Source organism: Penicillium crustosum, assembly GCF_028827405.1.
Source record: "Penicillium crustosum strain IBT 35664 chromosome Unknown utg000003l_segment0_segment0, whole genome shotgun sequence".
NCBI classification, from domain to species: Eukaryota; Fungi; Ascomycota; class Eurotiomycetes; order Eurotiales; family Aspergillaceae; genus Penicillium; species Penicillium crustosum.
In genome coordinates this window covers 150190-169545 of record NW_026623124.1, presented here as the reverse complement: position 1 = coordinate 169545, position 19356 = coordinate 150190, and the positions used below count along the sequence as shown (strand labels likewise).

At 48.6% G+C, this 19356-nt stretch overlaps 8 protein-coding genes across 8 annotated transcripts; 5 read left to right on the top strand and 3 right to left on the bottom strand.

The window, feature by feature from the left end:
- Positions 1–21: 21 nt before the first annotated feature.
- On the top strand, positions 22–2065 carry N7487_007133 (Y-family DNA polymerase; the record flags this gene model as incomplete). The annotated part of the gene is made up of 3 exons (XM_056874863.1): positions 22–159; positions 215–1907; positions 2031–2065. 3 exons carry the CDS (start codon positions 22–24, stop codon positions 2063–2065), a joined length of 1866 nt encoding a protein of 621 aa, XP_056727051.1.
- A 505-nt stretch (positions 2066–2570) lies between these two features.
- On the top strand, positions 2571–4388 carry N7487_007132 (uncharacterized protein; the record flags this gene model as incomplete). The annotated part of the gene is made up of 1 exon (XM_056874862.1): positions 2571–4388. The coding sequence occupies one exon, from the start codon at positions 2571–2573 to the stop codon at positions 4386–4388; it is 1818 nt and encodes a 605-aa protein (XP_056727050.1).
- A 545-nt stretch (positions 4389–4933) lies between these two features.
- On the bottom strand, positions 4934–6128 carry N7487_007131 (uncharacterized protein; the record flags this gene model as incomplete). Its single annotated transcript, XM_056874861.1, has 3 exons — positions 4934–5333; positions 5399–5985; positions 6033–6128. The coding sequence occupies 3 exons, from the start codon at positions 6126–6128 to the stop codon at positions 4934–4936; spliced, it is 1083 nt and encodes a 360-aa protein (XP_056727049.1).
- A 1037-nt stretch (positions 6129–7165) lies between these two features.
- Positions 7166–8746, bottom strand: N7487_007130 (histidine phosphatase family protein; the record flags this gene model as incomplete). The annotated part of the gene is made up of 1 exon (XM_056874860.1): positions 7166–8746. One exon carries the CDS (start codon positions 8744–8746, stop codon positions 7166–7168), a length of 1581 nt encoding a protein of 526 aa, XP_056727048.1.
- A 1035-nt stretch (positions 8747–9781) lies between these two features.
- N7487_007129 (DnaJ domain protein) lies at positions 9782–11567 on the bottom strand. The gene is made up of 5 exons (XM_056874859.1): positions 11394–11567; positions 11293–11336; positions 11137–11230; positions 10020–11077; positions 9782–9965 (listed from the first exon to the last, which is right to left on the bottom strand). The coding sequence occupies exons 1-5, from the start codon at positions 11497–11499 to the stop codon at positions 9789–9791; spliced, it is 1479 nt and encodes a 492-aa protein (XP_056727047.1). The 5' UTR covers positions 11500–11567; the 3' UTR covers positions 9782–9788.
- A 347-nt stretch (positions 11568–11914) lies between these two features.
- erg9 (bifunctional farnesyl-diphosphate farnesyltransferase/squalene synthase) lies at positions 11915–13406 on the top strand (the record flags this gene model as incomplete). Its single annotated transcript, XM_056874858.1, has 2 exons — positions 11915–11982; positions 12053–13406. The coding sequence occupies 2 exons, from the start codon at positions 11915–11917 to the stop codon at positions 13404–13406; spliced, it is 1422 nt and encodes a 473-aa protein (XP_056727046.1).
- Positions 13407–14081: 675 nt separating this feature from the next.
- N7487_007127 (hemerythrin domain-containing protein) lies at positions 14082–14684 on the top strand (the record flags this gene model as incomplete). The annotated part of the gene is made up of 2 exons (XM_056874857.1): positions 14082–14199; positions 14259–14684. Exons 1-2 carry the CDS (start codon positions 14092–14094, stop codon positions 14682–14684), a joined length of 534 nt encoding a protein of 177 aa, XP_056727045.1. The 5' UTR covers positions 14082–14091.
- A 1228-nt stretch (positions 14685–15912) lies between these two features.
- Positions 15913–16725, top strand: N7487_007126 (A4/G1 family peptidase; the record flags this gene model as incomplete). The annotated part of the gene is made up of 1 exon (XM_056874856.1): positions 15913–16725. The coding sequence occupies one exon, from the start codon at positions 15913–15915 to the stop codon at positions 16723–16725; it is 813 nt and encodes a 270-aa protein (XP_056727044.1).
- Between the last annotated feature and the right edge of the window lie 2631 nt (positions 16726–19356).

Sequence of the window (19356 nt, the reverse complement as noted above, 5' to 3'; positions counted from 1 at the left end):
ATCGATGGGACTGTGGAAAATATGGAGCTTTCAGGGGAGAATCCTGCCAGTGACCCACAGCCTGAGTCTGCTCCTGACGAGGATTTTGACACTCTAAAATATCAACTACTCGGGCCCTCTTTAACCAAAGCGGGCCAAGACTCGGTAGATCAGCAAAAGGTGTGCTTGATGGTTGTATCTATATTTCGAGCTATAGCTGAAATCGAGTTTCCAGGTATCAGAGATTATCTACAATGCTTCCAAGGGCTCTAAGTTTTTTAATCACGAACAAGATCGGGATCGGAATCTCACGCTGAAAATCGAACGAATCTTAAAAGAAAAGGCACGGCTAGAACGTCTAGACTTGAGCAGTGAGCTACGACGTGCCGATGAATACCTCACTGAGCTTGAATTGAGCCGCGATCTTTCTCAGCATGTCATTCATGTGGATTGCGACGCGTTCTTTGCCGCCGTCGAAGAGCTTGACCGGCCCGAGTTAAAGACAGTGCCAATGGCGGTGGGTAAAGGAGTCCTGACCACCTGCAATTATCTGGCGAGGAAGTTTGGCGTTAGAAGTGGTATGGCTTCTTTTGTCGCGAAAAAGCTTTGCCCGCAGCTGGTTCTTTTGCCGATGAACTACGACAAATACACCGCAAAGGCCAAAGAAATTCGCGCCATCATGGCCGGATATGACCCTCTTTTCGAAAGTGCGAGTATAGACGAAGCCTATTTGAATATCACAGCATACTGCGACGAAAACCGTTTGGGGCCTCATGAGGTTGTGCAACGGATGCGTGTAGAGATATTGGAAACAACCAAGGTTTCTGTTTCAGCCGGGATCGGTGCTAATGCGAAGATCGCAAAGATTGCTTCCAACATCAACAAGCCTAATGGGCAATTTCAAGTCCCCAATGAACGTGAGGCAATCATGGAATTTATGCATGACCTGCCGGTCCGCAAAGTCAACGGAATTGGCCGAGTGTTTGAACGAGAGCTGGAATCAGTAGGCGTCAAAAAGTGTGGTGATATCTTCCCACATCGTGCTTTATTAACCAAGCTATTTGGAGAGAAGGCTTTCCAATTCTTGGCCCAGTGCTACCTCGGACTTGGGCGGACCAAAATCGAGCCTGTCGAGACCCACGAACGAAAAAGTGTCAGCACAGAGACCACGTTTCATGAGATTGGAGACAAGGAGGAACTGCGAGCGAAACTCTGGTGGGCTGCGCAAGAACTTGAAAAGGATCTGGCGCGGACTCAGTTCAAAGGCCGCACACTTGCCTTGAAAGTCAAACTGCATACCTTCGAGGTGCTCACACGCCAGACCGCTCCATCTCGTGCCGTCTGTCTGGCAAAAGACTTGTACTCCTTTGCCTTACCCATGCTCGCCAAGCTCGAGAAGGACATTCCCAACATAAAACTACGACTTCTTGGTCTTCGCTGCTCGAATTTAGTCAGTACTCAGAAGGTTGGGATTAACTTTTTCGGGGTAGCAACACAACCAAAACCCGCCACTGAACCTACATCTGAGTCCACTCCTGTATCGGCCTCTGGTATAAATACAGATCACGAGATTTGTGCCGAGGAGGCTTTCGAGGCAGCAGCCCGCCAGGAAATCCAGGACGAGATGAATGATCTAGAGCAGCTGAGTCAAGAAACACCCGATATTACTGTCATTCGTGGGCCGGAGGCCTCCGCGGCTCCAGAGGTGGTTGAAGCACCCCCGATGTGGGATTGTCCCATATGTACCCGGCCACAGAGTGCGGATGATCGCACATTCAACGAGCATGTGGACTTCTGTCTCTCTAGACAAACAATTCGCGAAGTGGTGCAGGACACCTCGGAAGCAACATCCTCGATACCTCACAATTCCAAGAAAAGGAAGACGCCATCACAGGCTGGTATTCCTGAAGTGGACCCAAAACAGAAGCGTCTTTTTTTCAATGACTTATTTTTTTTTTTTTTTTCGAAATGTCTTCGTCGATTTAGCGTGAACATTGATGATGTCTGAACTCACGAAAACATGCAATATGCCAGTCATTCTGACAGAACAGCACCGAGCTCCTATTCTCCACAGACTCAGGCTTAGTGCGGAATTGCAGCTATTATTGTTTTTATTGCAGGCTCACCGTTTCTCAAGTCCCCACTTGAAAGCAGCCAGATTCGGGATAGTAGCGGGATATCTAGGGGGAAGAAGGATACGAAGGATACAGGGGGTATTTCTTTTTTTTATATATATATTGGCAATGACATGCCAATCGAGGGACTTTGTAGAACGTCCCACCGATAATAATAACAACTATAACTACAACGTCGAGGTCTGTTCCCCCCCAAGATCAATAGTTCGACTCCCCTTGAAGTAAGGAATTCCACGTTGCGGTGAAGCGGCGCCCTAAACCCAATCGGGTGTCATTGTTTTCGTCACTTTCTCGACTTTCTCGACTTTCTTGATTTCTTGACCATTTTTCCCCTTCACATCAGGCCATTCCCCTGTTAAGACGAAAATAAACAGGGTGATCCTTTCTATTGGCTGATGCCATCATGCTCATGTCCTGTGGCACCTCGCAATGCCATGACTTGCACCCCCCGCAACTATGACCTACGATAAACAAAACAATGGCAGTCTCGCCAAACCATTTACGCCCACCCTTAGTGCTGCATTCCATAGGAGCAACAAATCTCCCCTGACACCAAAGCTTGCAAATCCAAGTCCAGGTCCATGTTCAGGATCAGGATTTCCCCGCCGCCTCGCACCACCCGACCACCCCTATTCCACCCCCTCCAAAGACGACTCCCCCGCGGTCCCGACCTTTCTAAGCGCCAACGTCACTCCACGATCTGGTCCTCGAACCACCCGGCGAGATGGCGCTATCTACTCCCCAAATACATCGCCTGCCCCGTCCCCCTCTCCACATACACCTTACTCCCAGTCCACAATCGGTTATGGCCGTCGAGACCGCAGCCCGGCTCGCGGGGTCAAGCCGGAACAGTCCCGAAGTCTGAGGGCAAAGACCTTGACGACAGAGAACCAGCCTATATCACGTCCCAATTCGTTCGCGGATATGACATCGGGAACTCCGCTGTTCTTCCATGCGTCCGATGCACGATCATCGCATCCTTCTGAACTGCCAGATGCCCCTCGCCCGAGGCCGCAGGGGAAGACATCCCCGGCCTCGAGCTTTATATATGCGAACGGAGACCAAGAGCGAAAATCCATAGGTGAACAACCGAATGGTACATCCACTTCTGCTAAACGTCGATCGGGTGGTCTTCCCCGCCCCCTGTCCGCCAGCAAACCAACACCTTCCTCCTCGCGCTTGAGTTCTCCCGGCCTTTCGGATGTGGCTTCACACCCGCCGGAAGATACCAGGCTACCATACCTCGCCAGCGCTGAGAATGGACTAGGAATTGTCCCGCGTCTTGGCTCGCCGTCGTCAAGTACAATAGGCGAGAAACCACGACCGCAACCGATCCGACATTCCAAGTCCTCAAGCGTCGACTCGGGTCGCCATGGCAATCATCCACAAGATAGCCTGCGACCAAGCCCAGTTATCGTATCCGGAAGCTATTCCGGTGAAGGAACAACGCCCGTGATGTCGGAGCAAATACCCACCCTTCGCCCTCGCATCTTCAGCAATGGATCCACCACCTCAACCGATACATACCCTCCTCCACCACTCAGTCCCGGAAAATCCGACGGTCCGAGCGAGGCGGCTCTCAATGCGCGCACCGAGCGCAAGATCATGGACTTGGAAATTAGCAATTCTTCATTACTAGCCATCAATCGTACTCTAGAGCGCGAAATGCGGCAACAAAAGGCGGAGCTCCGGCGGTTCCGGCGACTTAGCCGCTCCGGACGGATATCAATGGCACCTTCAACCCGTTCATTCTCCGGAGCGGCACTATCAGTAACTAGTGAGCTGGATGAAGGCGAAAGCGAGATTTCCAACCGGTCACAAGATGATATGTCCGACATCAGCGACGAGGATTCAACTGCGGACGAAAGCATCCTGAGTCCGGGCTCGCTGGCCGAGCATGATGCCAAGCATCGTGTCAATGATGAGAAACGGGTCATGCTTGACTTGGCACGGCATCAAGAGGTGCTGGTGGACAGCCAGAGGATGAATCAAAGTCTCAAGCGCTGTCTAGGATGGACCGAGGAACTCATCAAGGAAGGACAGCGGGCCCTTGAGTACAATGTCCACGTTCAAGATGTTGAGCTCGGTGGTCGAGTCCTAGCACCTGAGGAGTTGGGCGAAATTGGCGAGAGCGGTCGTGGTCTTCTGAGCCCTTCAACCGAATATAACGCCGTCTATTCTCCCGCGGAAACGTCTGAATTGTCATTTGTTGAATCGCCATCTATTGGAACACTATCTCCTACACCCTCTATTTCGGCTGATCCGAGTACATGATCCCATTTCTTGCCCACGTCTCCCGGTGGGACGATCAATTTTTTTTTTTTTTTTGACTTGTTCATACATTTGCACAATACCCCTTTTTGATGCCTTCCATTCTGAATTCGTCCCTTCATTTCTTCGATTGATACAGGCTATTATTTCACTCTTTTGGGCTTAGCGACTTGTACTATGAAACTCCGGGCTGCATACCTTTGTGTCATTGCGTTCACATTTTATTTCCATCAAACAAGATGGTCAGTGATAAACCTCTATATTCGATCATTTCATCCATCTTGAACGCTTTTTCTTGGCTATTTTGAAAGATACCCGATGTGCAATTATTTTTTTGTGTTTGTGCTCTGTTTCCATGCGCCCTAATTGACTCAACTGTTGGTTTAGTGTTGTATTCTTCATCATTCCATGTCTCGGTTCTTCTAGAAACGAAAGCCTAGAATACACTATGGTTACTCACGATCATGCAACTTGGAAAACGCGATTGTCATTATATCATGGTCAACATCATCAATATCACCAGCAGGGTTCACCCCAGGAGTCCCACATCATGGAAATGGACACTGTCCCATCCGCTGCTGACGGAGTGCCTTCTTGAAACCCTCCAATTCCTTGTACCCTTTGCCCTCAAAATACTTCGGTCCCAGGTCATGAGTGTGATACCCCTGTGGGTAATACTTGTCGCCGTCATCACCTGGCAACGGTCGCCCGAGCGCCCACTTAAACCACGCCATCGGCCCCCAGCGGTTCCAGACTGTGGGCTGCACATAGAATGGAGCTCCTTCGTATATCAGCACCCAGTTGCGACCATGTTTGTTCGGTTTATCAGTGAACACGTCCAAGCGCATAAAGTTAGGGCGTGGGAGTGATAGGTATCGCAGGTATAGTTGGCGGAGCTTGAATGTCAAGGTGAGTATACCGCTAAAGAATGCAGGGGGTTCTTCCATCCTAGAAAGCGAGTATATTAGACAGTTTGTATATGTGTGTAATCACCGATGAATCAAGATACATACATCATCGCAGTTCGCAGTCGATCTCCCATGAGATATGACACGAAGTATCCACCCAACGGCTTCAAGAAGTTTGGCACATTATATACCAACACGTCAATTGTCTTTTCCGCAATCTCCTTGTTGCGAGGGTGTGGCTGCATGTGTTGGACTTCGTACCGTTCGCTCCATGCACCAATCTCCTCCAACCAATGAATCCCGTCCTGGAAGCCAGTCTTTCCAGAGGGCAAAGCGGTATAGCTTATTCCCAGCGCATCGCCGAGACTCTTCCAGTATGTCCCGATAGCGCAACGTTCCATTTCAGTCATCTCGCGCCACTCGAATTGTTTCACGAACCGGATTGGCTCGAGGGCAAACAGGCTTAGTGTGTATAACATGTCGGCTTCGAGGATCTTGCCGCTGGCTCGGTAGCCTTTGTGCAGGAAGTTGGTTCGGGCTATTGCAGTCTGTGCTCGCTCGGAGCGTGGGTCAAACGCCATGAATTCACCGATCAGTGTACCTGTGTCGGCATATCGTTTGAATGACGTTGCAGAGTCTGATAACTGGGATGTCTTCAGGAGCAGGGTGGATATGGTTGGAATGCCATATGTCTGCGCATGTTAGCGTTGAGTCGTGCCCTTGGATGAGCTTCGCTTACACGGAAGAGAGCAAACTGCAGTGATTTGAGCACAATAAAGGGGAATTCGGTCTGCATGATTGCTTTTTGAATTGCCCAGGCATCTTGATCGGCCATGGTTCGCATAGACTGCCTAGTTCCATAGTAGCTATATTTATTGTGAAGTGCCTGCCGTCGTTGGAAACGCAGTGAAGATACTAATGCTAGATATGTTGCTAGTCCTAGCAGCACATATAGTATCTGCTGGTACGGCGAAGCTTGTAGCAAGGAGCTGAATGGCGGAACGTCCTTGATGCTGGACATATGGAGTAATGTCATCTCTATAGCAAGGTAATGAGAATAACTCTGTGGATATATATTTGAAAGATCTTCAGACGGAAATGGGTTTGATCAAGATAACATCACTACACTTGAATATATATACATTCATTTTTCTATTAACACACAGGCTCTATGACGATGAATACCTGTCAAGTGAAGCACAATATGGTAGATCTCATGTACAAACGAGCGGACCGAGGAATATACTCGCAGGCTCGCGCGGGGAAATTTCACAGTCCCAAATGCATAAATTTATGTATATGTGTGCACACAATGAAGTATTGTGCTAAATAAAACACCTACGAGTTATATTGAACTGTACAACAGAATTGTGTCTCCAATATACCGAGGTTTGCAATCAACTCCGGATCATTCGACCACACAAGCCCTCTAACACCGGATTTGGGGTAAGGTGTGAGATCCAATCAGATCCTCGTGAATCAGCATGATCGACAATATAACTCGCGATCTCGGCCGGAGGGATCAAACCCAACATCGTACGATATGTAAATCCCCTCTGGTGGTTTACTCTGGAGGTTGGGCCCTAATGTCACATGGGAAACAAGGACTCAAGTGCTAATCAAATGCCCGTTGTCCCCCGTTAGATGTGGTGACAATTTTTAAAAGGACGTTCGTGTGGTCTCTTCCTTTCTAGTTGTGCACACCATGATGTTGCCTGGTTCACTTGGTTTTGGGGACATGGTAGATGAGAGAGAATCAAACGTGTTTATATGCTAGGACTTCATCAGGTGCCAGGAAAGCAAGCCGTTCAAGTAAGGTAGTCTATGAGCAAATGTATATTTATCTAACTAGATAGAATTCCACTTCCCCATTCAAGGCTTTCTCGGCTGCCCATTGCCCACTTGGCTGGTGATGTTGTAGTCACCATAGCAAGCTTCCTGGTACATGGCCTCCTTGTTGAGATCGGGAATAGCGCTAAGGAACTTTTTGACCTTGCAGAACCCATTCACAGAACCATCACAGACCTTCAGACCATCCAGAGGCACGGGCGCATTATTCAACACAAATCGGATGTAGTCGGTAGTGTCAGACTCGGAGGACAGATCCGGGTTCTTGTACTTCTGCACCTGGAGATTCTTGAATGAGACATCCTTGGGGCAGGTCCAAATTTCAGAGTATAGACGAGCGCCAAAGGGAGTCATCTGATTCAGGTTGAAGGTACGGGGCGGCGCGTGCGCAACCGAGACAGGAAGGCCATGAGGACCGTACTTGAAGTAATCCAGACCCAAAGCAGTCAGTACGGACACGATGACATCGTCATGGGACATGTCCATGTACAGTGGCTGGTCGAGTGGGAAAGACTTGGTATTGTCATCGTACGTGTAGTTGATGCTACTATCACTGCTACCGATGAGCTTTGACTGGAGGCGGGCTGCTAGCTCCTGAACATATCCGATTCCCTGGGCACGGCCACTGGGGGAGCCAAAGCCGAAGTCACCGTAGAATTGGAGATCGATGTAGTATTCGAAGTCGCGCCACTCCTGCTCAGTGAAGAGCGCACAGAAAGAGGACTGGCCCAGAGTCGCATACTCATAGGGACACATATTAAACATCGCCAGGATGTCGGAAGTATCGAGTTTCAAATCCTCGGGAAGGTGTGCAGCAATGCGTTTCCGGGCGCTTTTGACCAAAGACGAAGCGAAGACCTCGGCAGCGTTGTCACCTGGCGCGATGCCCTTGGGACAGGACTCGGTCGACGATAAGGTGTTGTTAAAATCTTCGACCTCGGGGATAATAGTCAGATTATATTCCGGGTATGAGCTGTTGGCTCCTGTGTTTCCAAAGAAACCACTTAGCCACCAGCGAGCACTTTCCAAAATTCGAGGATACGAGGTCGTGCGGAACGTCGGCTTTGGGCGTGCGGTACCATTGGGATACACATTCAACGATGCATCCCAGGCCGCATCTCCATTTTCTGCGCGATAGAGTAATCGGCCGTACTGACTCCAGAATTGAGCGCCAGAAGTGGCTTCGGTGGCGGCGCCAGTGGGGAGTAGAGTGTTAAAACCAAGCATATACTCCCAATCATTCAAGAAAGCCAGAGCCCCTGAGCCGATCTTCTTGTTTGGATGCTTCTTGGTGTAGTTGACCAATTTTTGGGCGAAGTTCTCCATGCCTTCTCCATCCAGAAGCCATTGTGTCGGATATCGCTGGGCATGGCGGTGTAGCACATGGACCTGCGACAGTTCACACTCCGATGGGAATCCCTTGGAGATATTGAAACCTGATGCATCGGTATAGGGACTGAGGTTGGCCCAGCTTGTTTTCATATCAAACCCGGACGGATATGAGAGACCGGTGGGGCCAGCTGCGGCCGAGGAGGTTGCGGTCATTGCAGCAGTGCTGCCCACAAGGGCCAGCAGGGTCATGGTAGATGAGTATAGAGATGCCATATTTTGATGCTATCGTCTTTTTTTTTTCTTTGGACACGCGACCAATTTCCGAAAACAATTGCGAGGACCGACTTATTAGCAGACCACCTTATCTGCCCTTGTCTACTCTGTCTGCCCTGTGGAGAGGGATCGACCAATTATCTTTCCTTGTGTGGAATCGCGTTAGATTCCATAGATTCCGTAGACTTCTTCTCCGCCGTTTAAATCCGGCACGATGTGACCTTACGATCCTCATAGTGCTGTCATAGTGTTGTACGGAGTACTCCGAAGATAAACCTCTGAGTTGCGATATGCTTCAAGATCTTCAATCAGCCAAGGCCCGGGGAAAATGCTTGGCCTAAGCCGAATCCGATCCCGAGGTCCGTTGAACACAACAAAAGTCGAAATCCGAGATTTTCAAGATTTGACCGGGGTGATTAAATGGGCTTTTCTTTTGTATCGACCTGGTGATGCTCATAGAAAAGGTGGAAGAAGAACATTGGAGCTTTTACTTTCACTTTCACTTTCAGATCGACATACTTCATGTGGTGTGATTCATGGTGTGACTTGAACGATCTTCAACAGCCAAACAGTCAATCACTTAGCCTTTTCTCGCCCTCACAGTGAAGTGTGTAACTTAGCCCCGTGTTAGAAAGAACAAGAATGCTTTCGGGATTGGCTTACATCTTCGTGTTTTCGACACTATACCACCTACCGTACTAATAATATGTTATGTTAGTATTTGCTCCAATATGAGTACCAAGAGCATCTATGTCCATACAATCCGCATCAAACCGCTACCGTGCTGTTGCGACTAATCAAAGGGCATGAGAGGTATATAGTCCAATCTATCGCTCGAACAAACTGCGCGTCGCAAGCCACAGCCATCCAGTCGCTGTAAAAAGCAGAATCGTCAAGCCCGAGAAAGGGGTGAGAAGGTAAAAAGCAAACCCAACATGTATGTCCAGGATATAATGAACCGGCTATCAAGAAAGACCAGGTACGGAATGGAACTCAACCAAAAAAAAAGCGAGAGAAGAAAATGAGATGGATAATGAGGCAATCAAACAGTGGTCTCTTCCACAGGCTCTTTGCCGCCGTGGGTCTCCTCATGGTCGTGCTTGGACTTCTTCTTTTTCTTGTCCTTATCCTTCTCATCCTTGCCCTTTTTGCTCATTGCCTCGGCCATAAGCTGCTCGAAGGCCATGTAATCGCCCTCCTCCTCGGGGTCACGGGCGGCCTAAATGCCAGCGGTTAGCATGGTACTCTAATATGTGGGAAAACGTGTATATACCTTGGCGTAAATATTGCCGGCAATCACCAGCGCATGCGCACGCTCAATGCGTTTCTCAAGTCGAGTCCGCTTGTCGTTCAGAATCTGGTCACAAACGTCACGCAGGACACTCTGGATCTCGAACTTGCTACCACGCCACGCCGCAGCAAGAATCTTGCCAGTAACTCTCTTTTCGTATTCAGCCTTCTTCTCGTCAGTCCAGTCTTCCCCACCGCGTTCCTCCATCTTAGCCATCTCCTCCATAGTCATCTGCGCATCAATGGCTGTGGAGATGGTGGTCCATGTCTCCTTCGCAAGGGTGCCCTTATCCTTCAAGCGGGAGAAGAAGCCAGAGATACCTAGGAACTTCTGTGACTTGAGGAAGGAGGTACCCTTCTGAACATAGGTTTGACCGACAGCGTGGAGAATTTCCAGACCGAAAGATTCCATCTTCAAGTTCTCAACCTCTAGTCGGATCTTCTCCTCGAAAGCATGAGACACATCCTTGCCCTTGTCCGTCTCGGTCCAAACGCTCAAACGATCAATCAGCTTGTTTGCCAGTGTGTTGACACGATCTTCGCGAGCCTTTCTGCGTTCATCCTCGAAGGCGGTAAGACGTTCCTGTTGCTCCTTGGACAGACCCTTCTTTTTCTCCTTCTTACGCAGCTCCTTCTCCTCCTGGGACAGACCGGCTGCCTCCATGCGAGCTTCTTCCTCGGATTTGTCCATGAGGGCCTGTTGGCCGAAGTTTCGTCGAGGAGTGCTAGTGCCAGAGCTCTGGTCGGAGGTTGGCTTCTCGGAGGGACCGGCAGCTGCAGCTGCAGCTGCGGCTGCAGGTGCGGCCCCTGCCGCGGGATTGTGGGTTTCGGAAGTAGGAGCTGAATCGCCAGCTGTAGCCTTCACTTCTTCGTCGTGGATGTTGAGTTTCTCTTCCGCAGACTGGGCAAGTTCTTCCTCCTCCATTTCCTGCATCGTAATGTCCATTGTCGCGGTGAGGTCTTTCATAAGAGAAATTTCGCCGATAAGATCAACAAAGGCCTCGCCGCCGAAGATCATGCTGAAGAATTCGGACGGATCCTCTGCACAAGACAAATCAGAAACTTTGTGCTGGACATTGGCATACATGTGATGGACCTACCGAAACCACCACCAGGCACCGACTCCTCCTTGCCGAATTTGTCATATCGCTTGCGGAGATCTTCATTGCTCAGGACCTGGTATGCCTCACCAATCTATAGTAGCAGGACATCAGTCTCGTGCAATTTGCATCATTTCTAGGGGTTCACAATCATACCGCTTGGAAACGTTCGTGTGCGGTTTCATCTCCAGGATTCTTGTCTGCGAGAACATATTAGAGAGGCTGGAAAACATATATAAGGTCAGAGGCAAGCAAACCCGGGTGAGTGACAATAGCCAGCTTCCGGTATGCCTTCTTGATTTCCAGTTCGGTGGCCGTAGGTGGCACACCTAGGGCGTCGTAGTAGGCAGTATCGGCAACCATCGCAGCGACCGAGCCTAACTTGAGAAAACAGTGGGTTGAGGGAAGATATAAGTTCAAAAGAGTCAAAGGTCTGACGAGGAAAATAATAGACCTGTGCTGTTTAGGCAGAACCTCAAGATATTTTTCAGAAGTTGGCGCTGATATCATGTGGGGGGGAAAGACTTGTATGCATGGTTTGTTCCCAGTCACGTGTTAGCTAACTCTTCATTTAATCTGCTCTGGCCTTTTCCCCTTTTCCCTCCCCCCCATCTGCCGTTCCCCCAGGTTCTGTTGTTTTTTGTTTTTTTTTTTAATTTTATTTTCGGCTTCAAATTCCCTTCATCCCCTCCGGATCTTGTTTCTGTTCAAGATTGGGCTACTTTGCCTTTTACCAATTCCTTAAACATCCAGCCTACGCGCCTCTTCCCCGCCCATCATGGGTCTCATCGGCAATGCTCTCTACTACTCCTTTCACCCCATGCAGCTGAGGGCGATTCTCCAATGGTAAGCCCCGAGATTTTAAATGAACAAAATTCATCTTCTGCTTGCGAAGCTAATCATCCACGTCGCATAGGAAAGTCTGGCACAACCCGCCGCATGAGCGTAACGAGAAGAACGAGACCGAGAATCAGAAGATTTGTTTCAAGTTTTTGGATAAAACCAGCCGCAGCTTCAGTGCTGTGATCAAGGAGTTGCATCCCGAACTGTTGATTCCTATCTGCATTTTCTACTTGGTCCTCCGTGGGCTGGATACTATCGAGGATGACACTTCCATTCCCTTGGTTACCAAGGAACCTCTCCTGCGGGACTTCAAGGACATCCTGACGCAAGATGGCTGGACTTTCACTGGGAATCGGCCGGAGGAGAAGGACCGTGAGCTGCTGGTTCAGTTCAACCACGTCATCACCGAGTTCATGAACATGAAGCCTGAATACCAGGCTATCGTCAAGGACATCACCGAAAAGATGGGCAATGGCATGGCTGACTATGCCGTGAAGGCAGAGAAGGAGGATGCTAGTGTGAAGACCAAGGAGGAGTATGATCTGTACTGCTACTATGTCGCTGGATTGGTTGGCGAAGGCCTCACTCGCCTCTTTGTCGAGGCCGGGTTCGGTAACCCCGCTTTGTTGAAGCGCCCTAAGTTGCATAAGTCAATGGGTCTTTTCCTCCAAAAGACCAATATCATCCGTGATATCCGAGAGGACTTCGATGATAACCGACGATTCTGGCCCCAGGAAATTTGGTCCAAGCACGTCGACAACTTTGAAGATCTTTTCAAGCCAGAGCACCTTGACGCTGCCCTTAACTGCAGCTCGGAGATGGTCCTGAATGCACTGGAGCACGCCGAGGAATGCCTCTTCTACCTAGCCGGGTTACGGGAGCAGAGTGTCTTCAACTTCTGTGCAATCCCGCAGTCCATGGCTATTGCCACAATGGAGTTGTGTTTCCGCAACCCCGACATCTTCAAACGAAACATCAAGATTACCAAGGGAGACGCATGTGATCTCATGCAAAAGTCTACACAGAACTTGTCAGTGCTGTGCGACAGCTTCCGCCAGTATACTCGCAAAATTCACAAGAAAAATACTCCCAAGGATCCCAATTTCCTGAAGATCAGCATTGTCTGCGGACAGATTGAAAAGTTCATTGAAACGATCTTCCCGACGCAATCCGCCGAAGCCGCCAACCGCAAGGTCTCTGGTGAGCTCACTGCAGCCGAGCTACAGAGGAAGAAAGAAGACGACGAGAACAAGAATGATGTCTACTTCATGATGGCTCTCATGGGTGTTATCGTTGTCGTTATTGCTAGTCTCATGATCTTCGCCGCCTGGATGATGGGCGCCCGGTTCGACCTTGCCTTCAAGGAAATCACGTCTGGTAACTTCCGGCCGCCGGTTAAGAACCACCTTGAACACCCCGAGCTTTGATTGTCTTATTATTCTCACATCCACGGCGTTACGACCTTTTACTGTCTAATATTTTCGATTCCCCCTCCCGGCGGCATATGTTTTATTATTTTCTCGCCCGTCCCCGGTGCCCCCGATGTGTATTGATAATAACATAACTTTTTTTTTCTTCTTTCTCCCGCCTGACACAGCCTGACACATTTACCAACCCTCCAACCCATCAACCTTTCTAGCACGGATGTCAAATTGCGATCTGGCCCTTTCATGACCAAGGTTGCGCCGAAGAAGTGCTTATATCGAAATGGAGATTTATCTCCCTAGCCAGTGAGTACTAGATTTTTGTCCAACGGTTCGCCCGAGGTGGCAAACGTCCATTGAAGATCTGGAATATCACGTATATGTAAATTTTTGTATGTCTATAGGAAATGAACCCATCAACCCTGGGAGCTTGACTCTGTACTTTTCCAACATCGCTAAAAATAGACACCTTGAACTGCAGAACAATCCCCGAATCAGAAGTCTCTGCTTTCTCATCAACCCCAGATTTTGTCCTCTCTGCATTACTCCGTACTAATTTCTTTGATATCTTTGTATTTCTCGGCAATAAATTGCTTCCAACTGCCGTCCCATGCATTTTCGTTTTCCTCGCCCATCACTTTTGACATCTACCCCTCGGCCAGGTTTTCTTCCTCGAAACCTCAATCCAATGGGTTCCAGCAAGATGGCCTCTTCTTCTGGGGACTCGGGTGACCCGCCATTATCCGCGAGTGATTTCCGGACTTATAATCGCATGTCGGAACAAATGGAAGGATTTGTAAGCTTAATCGTACATTTCCGTATTTTCTTTGCACAATTCCACTAACTCTCATGCAGCACAGCCATTTCCGTTTAACATGGAACCAGCTTTGGGAGGCATGCGAAAGCTCTGGGAAACGGGGACTCTCAGCCCGCCAGATGATCATGATGGGCCTTCAATTCTGCTCCCAGTTGGATTTCCATCACTCCATCGAGGAGCAACACATCTTCCCCGTCCTGGCGAAAAAGATGCCTGAGTTTCGAAAGGAGCTCGAACTATTGAGTCAGCACAGACAGATTCATGCGGGACTTGAGAAACTCGAGAAGTATCTTGAGAAATGTCGGTCCGGCGAGGAAGATATGCGCCGCGAAGAGGTCAAGCGGTTGATGGAAGGGTTTGGCAAAGTTCTATGGACACACCTCGACCAAGAGGTTCAAACTCTTGGAGCTGCCAATATGCGCAAGTTCTGGTCTCTTGCCGAAATGCGTCGGCTCCCTATGTGATACTGAAGAACGGTGGTAAGGTCTTACATTTGAAGGCAAATTTTGACGATTTCATACGGCTTTTATCTTAAGACCATATATATATGTGTGTGTGTTTGTGTGTGTGTTTGTGTGTGTGTCCATTTGAATTAATTTGAACCTTAATATTTCCTGTTATTTTGAAAAAGGCAGTTTTGGTTTTGTTCCTAAGAGGTCTGATTCTGCTTCATCGATATCCCACGCGAAAGGTGTGCAGTTTGGGTTTGAACTGGCAGCCACTGTACAAAAATAGTTGGCTTCGTGTCAAGCGACCACTGGTAACAGGCTATACTGTTCCCGGAGGCTTGACCATGGCGGACCTCAGGAATGGGAACATGTTGTCATCCCTTGCTTGGTACCTAGGTATGTATGGACAACCGAACTCAGGTGGCATTGCAAGAAGGCTGTCACAAGCTTATTTGTTCAAAGACTTTCTATCACTGGACCCAGTTTAATTGTGTTTTCTGTTCATGATGTCTTCCAGAAGGACCGTCAACATCGGTAGATGCATTAAGAATGCCACGGTCAACAGTTCGAAGTGGTCACAAACAACCCACCAATATTGAACCACTGCAAAGCCTACATATGTAAAAATATTCAAACGAAATACAGTATGCATTGTTGGTCTTGAATAAGGTGCGTGTCACTCCAATTTGGTGAATCTCGTGGCAAATATCGGGGTCGCCGATCTTCGTCTGATCCGTCGTGGCTCCGCTGTCAGATGTTTCTGTCTTGAGGAATGTGCCTTGTCACAGAAACGCGCAAGCTCGGATGAGTTGCTCACTTGGTCTAGGTCTCACATCTTGACGATAACGGAAAAGGGAGCCTTGGCTTGGATCATGGACAATCGGCGGGAAAGAGAGAAGATCAACACAACTGCGCCAATTGCAGGTCATAAACCTGTGAATCCATGCTACTCGAATGCCCAGGAATAACCTGATTTTTTTTTCCGCTTTCCATATCTCCACTCTAGCGGGTCCATCATTGTATCTCATCTTGTGCTTGTGGTCATCAGTGCCACACCACGAGCTCTGTTTCCCCATGCGGATTGCGCATGATGTTGTGCCGCATGCAACTTACATGAGATGCAGGATATAAGTACCATCAAGGCTAAGCTCAAGAGATACTAGGCCAGTCATGTCATAGCTTCATCTTCTTTCTATCCATACCGTTCCAAGATCTTCTCAATCTCACTCCCGTCACCGCCAATATGAAGTTCACAACCACCACGATCCTGACTACCGCTATATTAGCAGGCAGCTCTCTCGCAGCCCCTCGAAACGGACTTGGGGACCGTCTACAGGCCCGTGGCGCTCTATCACGCCAGTCACTACCCGCCGAAAAGAAAGGCGTTCTGCTCAAGGAAGGGACCGAGGGAGCCGATGTCCAATACAGCAAGAACTGGGCTGGGGTGGTGCGCGAGAAGCCACCCGCCAGTGCTACCTACACCGCAGTGTCTGCAACGTTCACCGTCCCCGAGCCAACGGCCACTGATGACTCTGGCGATATGCAGGCTGTATCCGCCTGGGTCGGGATTGATGGTGATACTTACACCAAGGCCATTCTACAGACTGGTATCGATGCCTATACTCAGAATGGCCAACGGACATTCGACGCCTGGTACGAGTGGTATCCATTAAGTGCAGAGAATTTTGACCTTGAATTATCCGCGGGCGACGTTGTCGTCGCGAAGGTCGAGTCATTTTCACCCAGCAAGGGTGTTGCCATCATCGAGAACAAATCGAGCGGTCAGAGTGTTACGAAGACTCTGTCTGCACCATCGAGCTCCGCAACCCTTGGGGGCCAGAATGCCGAATGGATAGTTGAGGACTTCAACGCCGGTAACACTATGGTTCCCTTGGTCAACTTCGGTCAAGTCGACTTTACCGGTGCTCAGGCCGAGGCTGGTGGTAAGCGATACGGTGTCAACAACGCTGCCGTGCTGGATATCCAGCAGAACGGCGATGTGAAGGCCCATGTGGAAATCCGGAGTGATACTGAGTTCTCTGTTAGCTACCAGTAATTCAGTATACATATCCACGGAGGCCTTTTGATTTTGAAGTTGATGAGTTTGGCGTTTTGTACAACGGATAATATTCAATGAGACAAGGACACATTTGCCATCAATAAACTGGGAGGTATGAGAGAGTTTTATTAACCTCAATGTACAGCAATATTCGAAATTGGCTTCCGTGCTTTACACAGAGAAACTATCTTAAGCCCCCAAGACAACAGTGAACCGTCTAGGCCGAACTAGGCTAGGCTACAGATCATCCCTGCTCGTCAGAATAGAAATGTAAATTACCTGACAAAACAGATACACCAAGGTCATGAATAATCCGCTGAACGCTTTCTGTCCTCAGTCTCCCGACCAAGCATATGTAATTGAAGCCCACCACTTCACCTTCAACATTACCAGCCACGCACAAAATGACTCCAAATCTGCCCTCTTCTACTAGAGAATTTATTCGCGATATGATCTTGAGCAAATCACTTACCACATCCCAGATCGCCGATGCCGCTGGATGCAGTGCGCGTTCTATCACCACCATGCGTACCAATCTGCGGCAATTCGGTGATACTAAGACCCCTCCTATTCGAGCAGGTCGACCCGGTAGCATCATACCGCCAATGCTGGAGGCTCTCTGTGATAATCTGTTAGAAAAGCCTAGTCTCTACCTCGATAAAATGGCGCTTTTTCTGTGGGATGAGTTTGGCACATCTAACAACATCTAACATTAGGAGAGCGCTAATATCCAAGAAATAGTCAAAGAAAACATCTCGACAGAAAGTAAGGGAACGGAATGCCGATCTACGAGATTACTATCTATACAACCTGTCCGAGTTCCGGTCGTACCATCTTGTGTATATCGACGAGTCTGGATGCGACAAACGGATTGGCTTCAGGAGAACGGGTTGGTTACCGCTTAGGATCGCACCGGTCCAAATCTCTAAATTCTATCGCGATCAACGGTACTAGACACTACCAGTATACTCTCAAGATAGTATTGTTATGTCACGAGTATTTCGGGGCTCGACCGACGCATCGGTTTTTGAAGACTTTGTCGAGGAGCTTCTCTAGCATTGCGGGAAGTAGCCGGAGCCTAGGTCTATTTTGGTGATAGATAACGCCTCTTTCTACCATTCTAATCATATAGAAAAAATGTGTTCTGATGCGGGCGTGAAGTTGATATACTTGCCTCCCTACTCGCTTGACTTCAATCCTATCGAGGAGTTCTTCTCTAAGCTCAAGGCCTTCATTCGGAGACACTGGGTATTTTATGAAGATAATCCTGAATAAGGCTTTGATAGTTTTCTAGAGTGGTGTGTGGAACGCGTAGGCGAAAGGCAACAAAGTGCGAAAGGGTACTTTAGGTATGTAGGCTTCAACATTAAGGAGATATGATAGGAACATATAGTCAAATATATCATTATCATTCAAACTCTAGTGTATCTCAAAAACTAGAGGCAATTGGTGAATATAATGATTAATAGTGTATTCTGGCAAATTATCCGCGGTTGTTTATATATTGTATCTATCTCTACTTCATAACTTAAGCATACCTGCTGCACATAACTTCGCCCACTAGATTATCAAGAATGTCTCTGCTCACCCGCGATTGCTGCCAGTTACTATACTCCTCTACCGCTACATCGTGGAGACCAGGAATATCGATTGGATCAGAGGTAGGGGCTATCGAGGTGATTGAAGGGGAACGGTTTGCGCCTATTACATCGGCCACGACTGGCTGAGATATCTGATTGGGGAGTACAGTGATATTAATTGGAGGGTATATTGACCTGGGCGGAGCATTAGCATAGCTTTTCTGCCTTATGGTTCGCTCATCATCCTCCGCAAAGAGCTGCTCACAAAGGCTGTCCGCAATATCATTATGCGTTTCAAGTGTCCCGCCTTCCTCCATAAATTTAACAAGACTTGTCAATTGATATATTCGTAGTTTAGAGTGTCTTTTCTCTACTGGATCTTTCTAACAATACTAACCGTTATAGCGATATGGCGGGCCAGGATATCGTATCATCTAATATACCTCTCGCTATACCGAGGGCTGCCCAGAGGCGTCTTCGGCATCAAGTTGCGCATCTCGATCGCTAAGCATTCGTTTGGTGACCGAATTTCTCCCCCTTTTATCGGTTCTCGACAACGGAATGCTGTCTTCGATATAGTTCACGGATATTTTAAGCCGAAGCTCCTTACCCTAGCGGTATAGACTAGCCCATAAGAGCAGGTGCTTTTCTATAGCAGTCCAATCCATATCCGTGCCGTCAAAGCGTTTAGTCAGGTCGCGCTGGGATCGGTCATTTACAGAGAACCACAACGGTCGTATCATCAGGTCTTATCCGACGGTCGCGGGAGATTTTGTCTCGTAGGATTTTATATACTCTAGCCTATATCTATGGCTAATAGAGGCTTGGAATTTGAATAAGATCTTGCTCAGTGTCTTTGACTATGACCCGACGATTGAGAGTGACTCTCCATTCGATCAGGTATTAGATACAGTCTAACGGCTAATCACCTAGCGTACCCCCTGCATTTTCTACTGCTTCTTTAAGGCGTACTCGATCCGGTTGTATGTGGCGTAATGGGGACGAGCATTTATCTGCCACTTGCTCCGGGTCTAGTGAAGTAAAGCCT

Coding starts and splice junctions, on each gene's coding strand:
- N7487_007129 (XM_056874859.1), bottom strand. CDS start 11,499: ATGGTTGCCGATACTGCCTACTACGACGCCCTAGGTGTGCCACCTACG. Junction 11,337..11,393: donor GGCTATTGTCACTCACCCGG/GTTTGCTTGCCT, acceptor ATGTTCTCGCAG/ACAAGAATCCTGGAGATGAA. Junction 11,231..11,292: donor CACACGAACGTTTCCAAGCG/GTATGATTGTGA, acceptor CTGCTACTATAG/ATTGGTGAGGCATACCAGGT.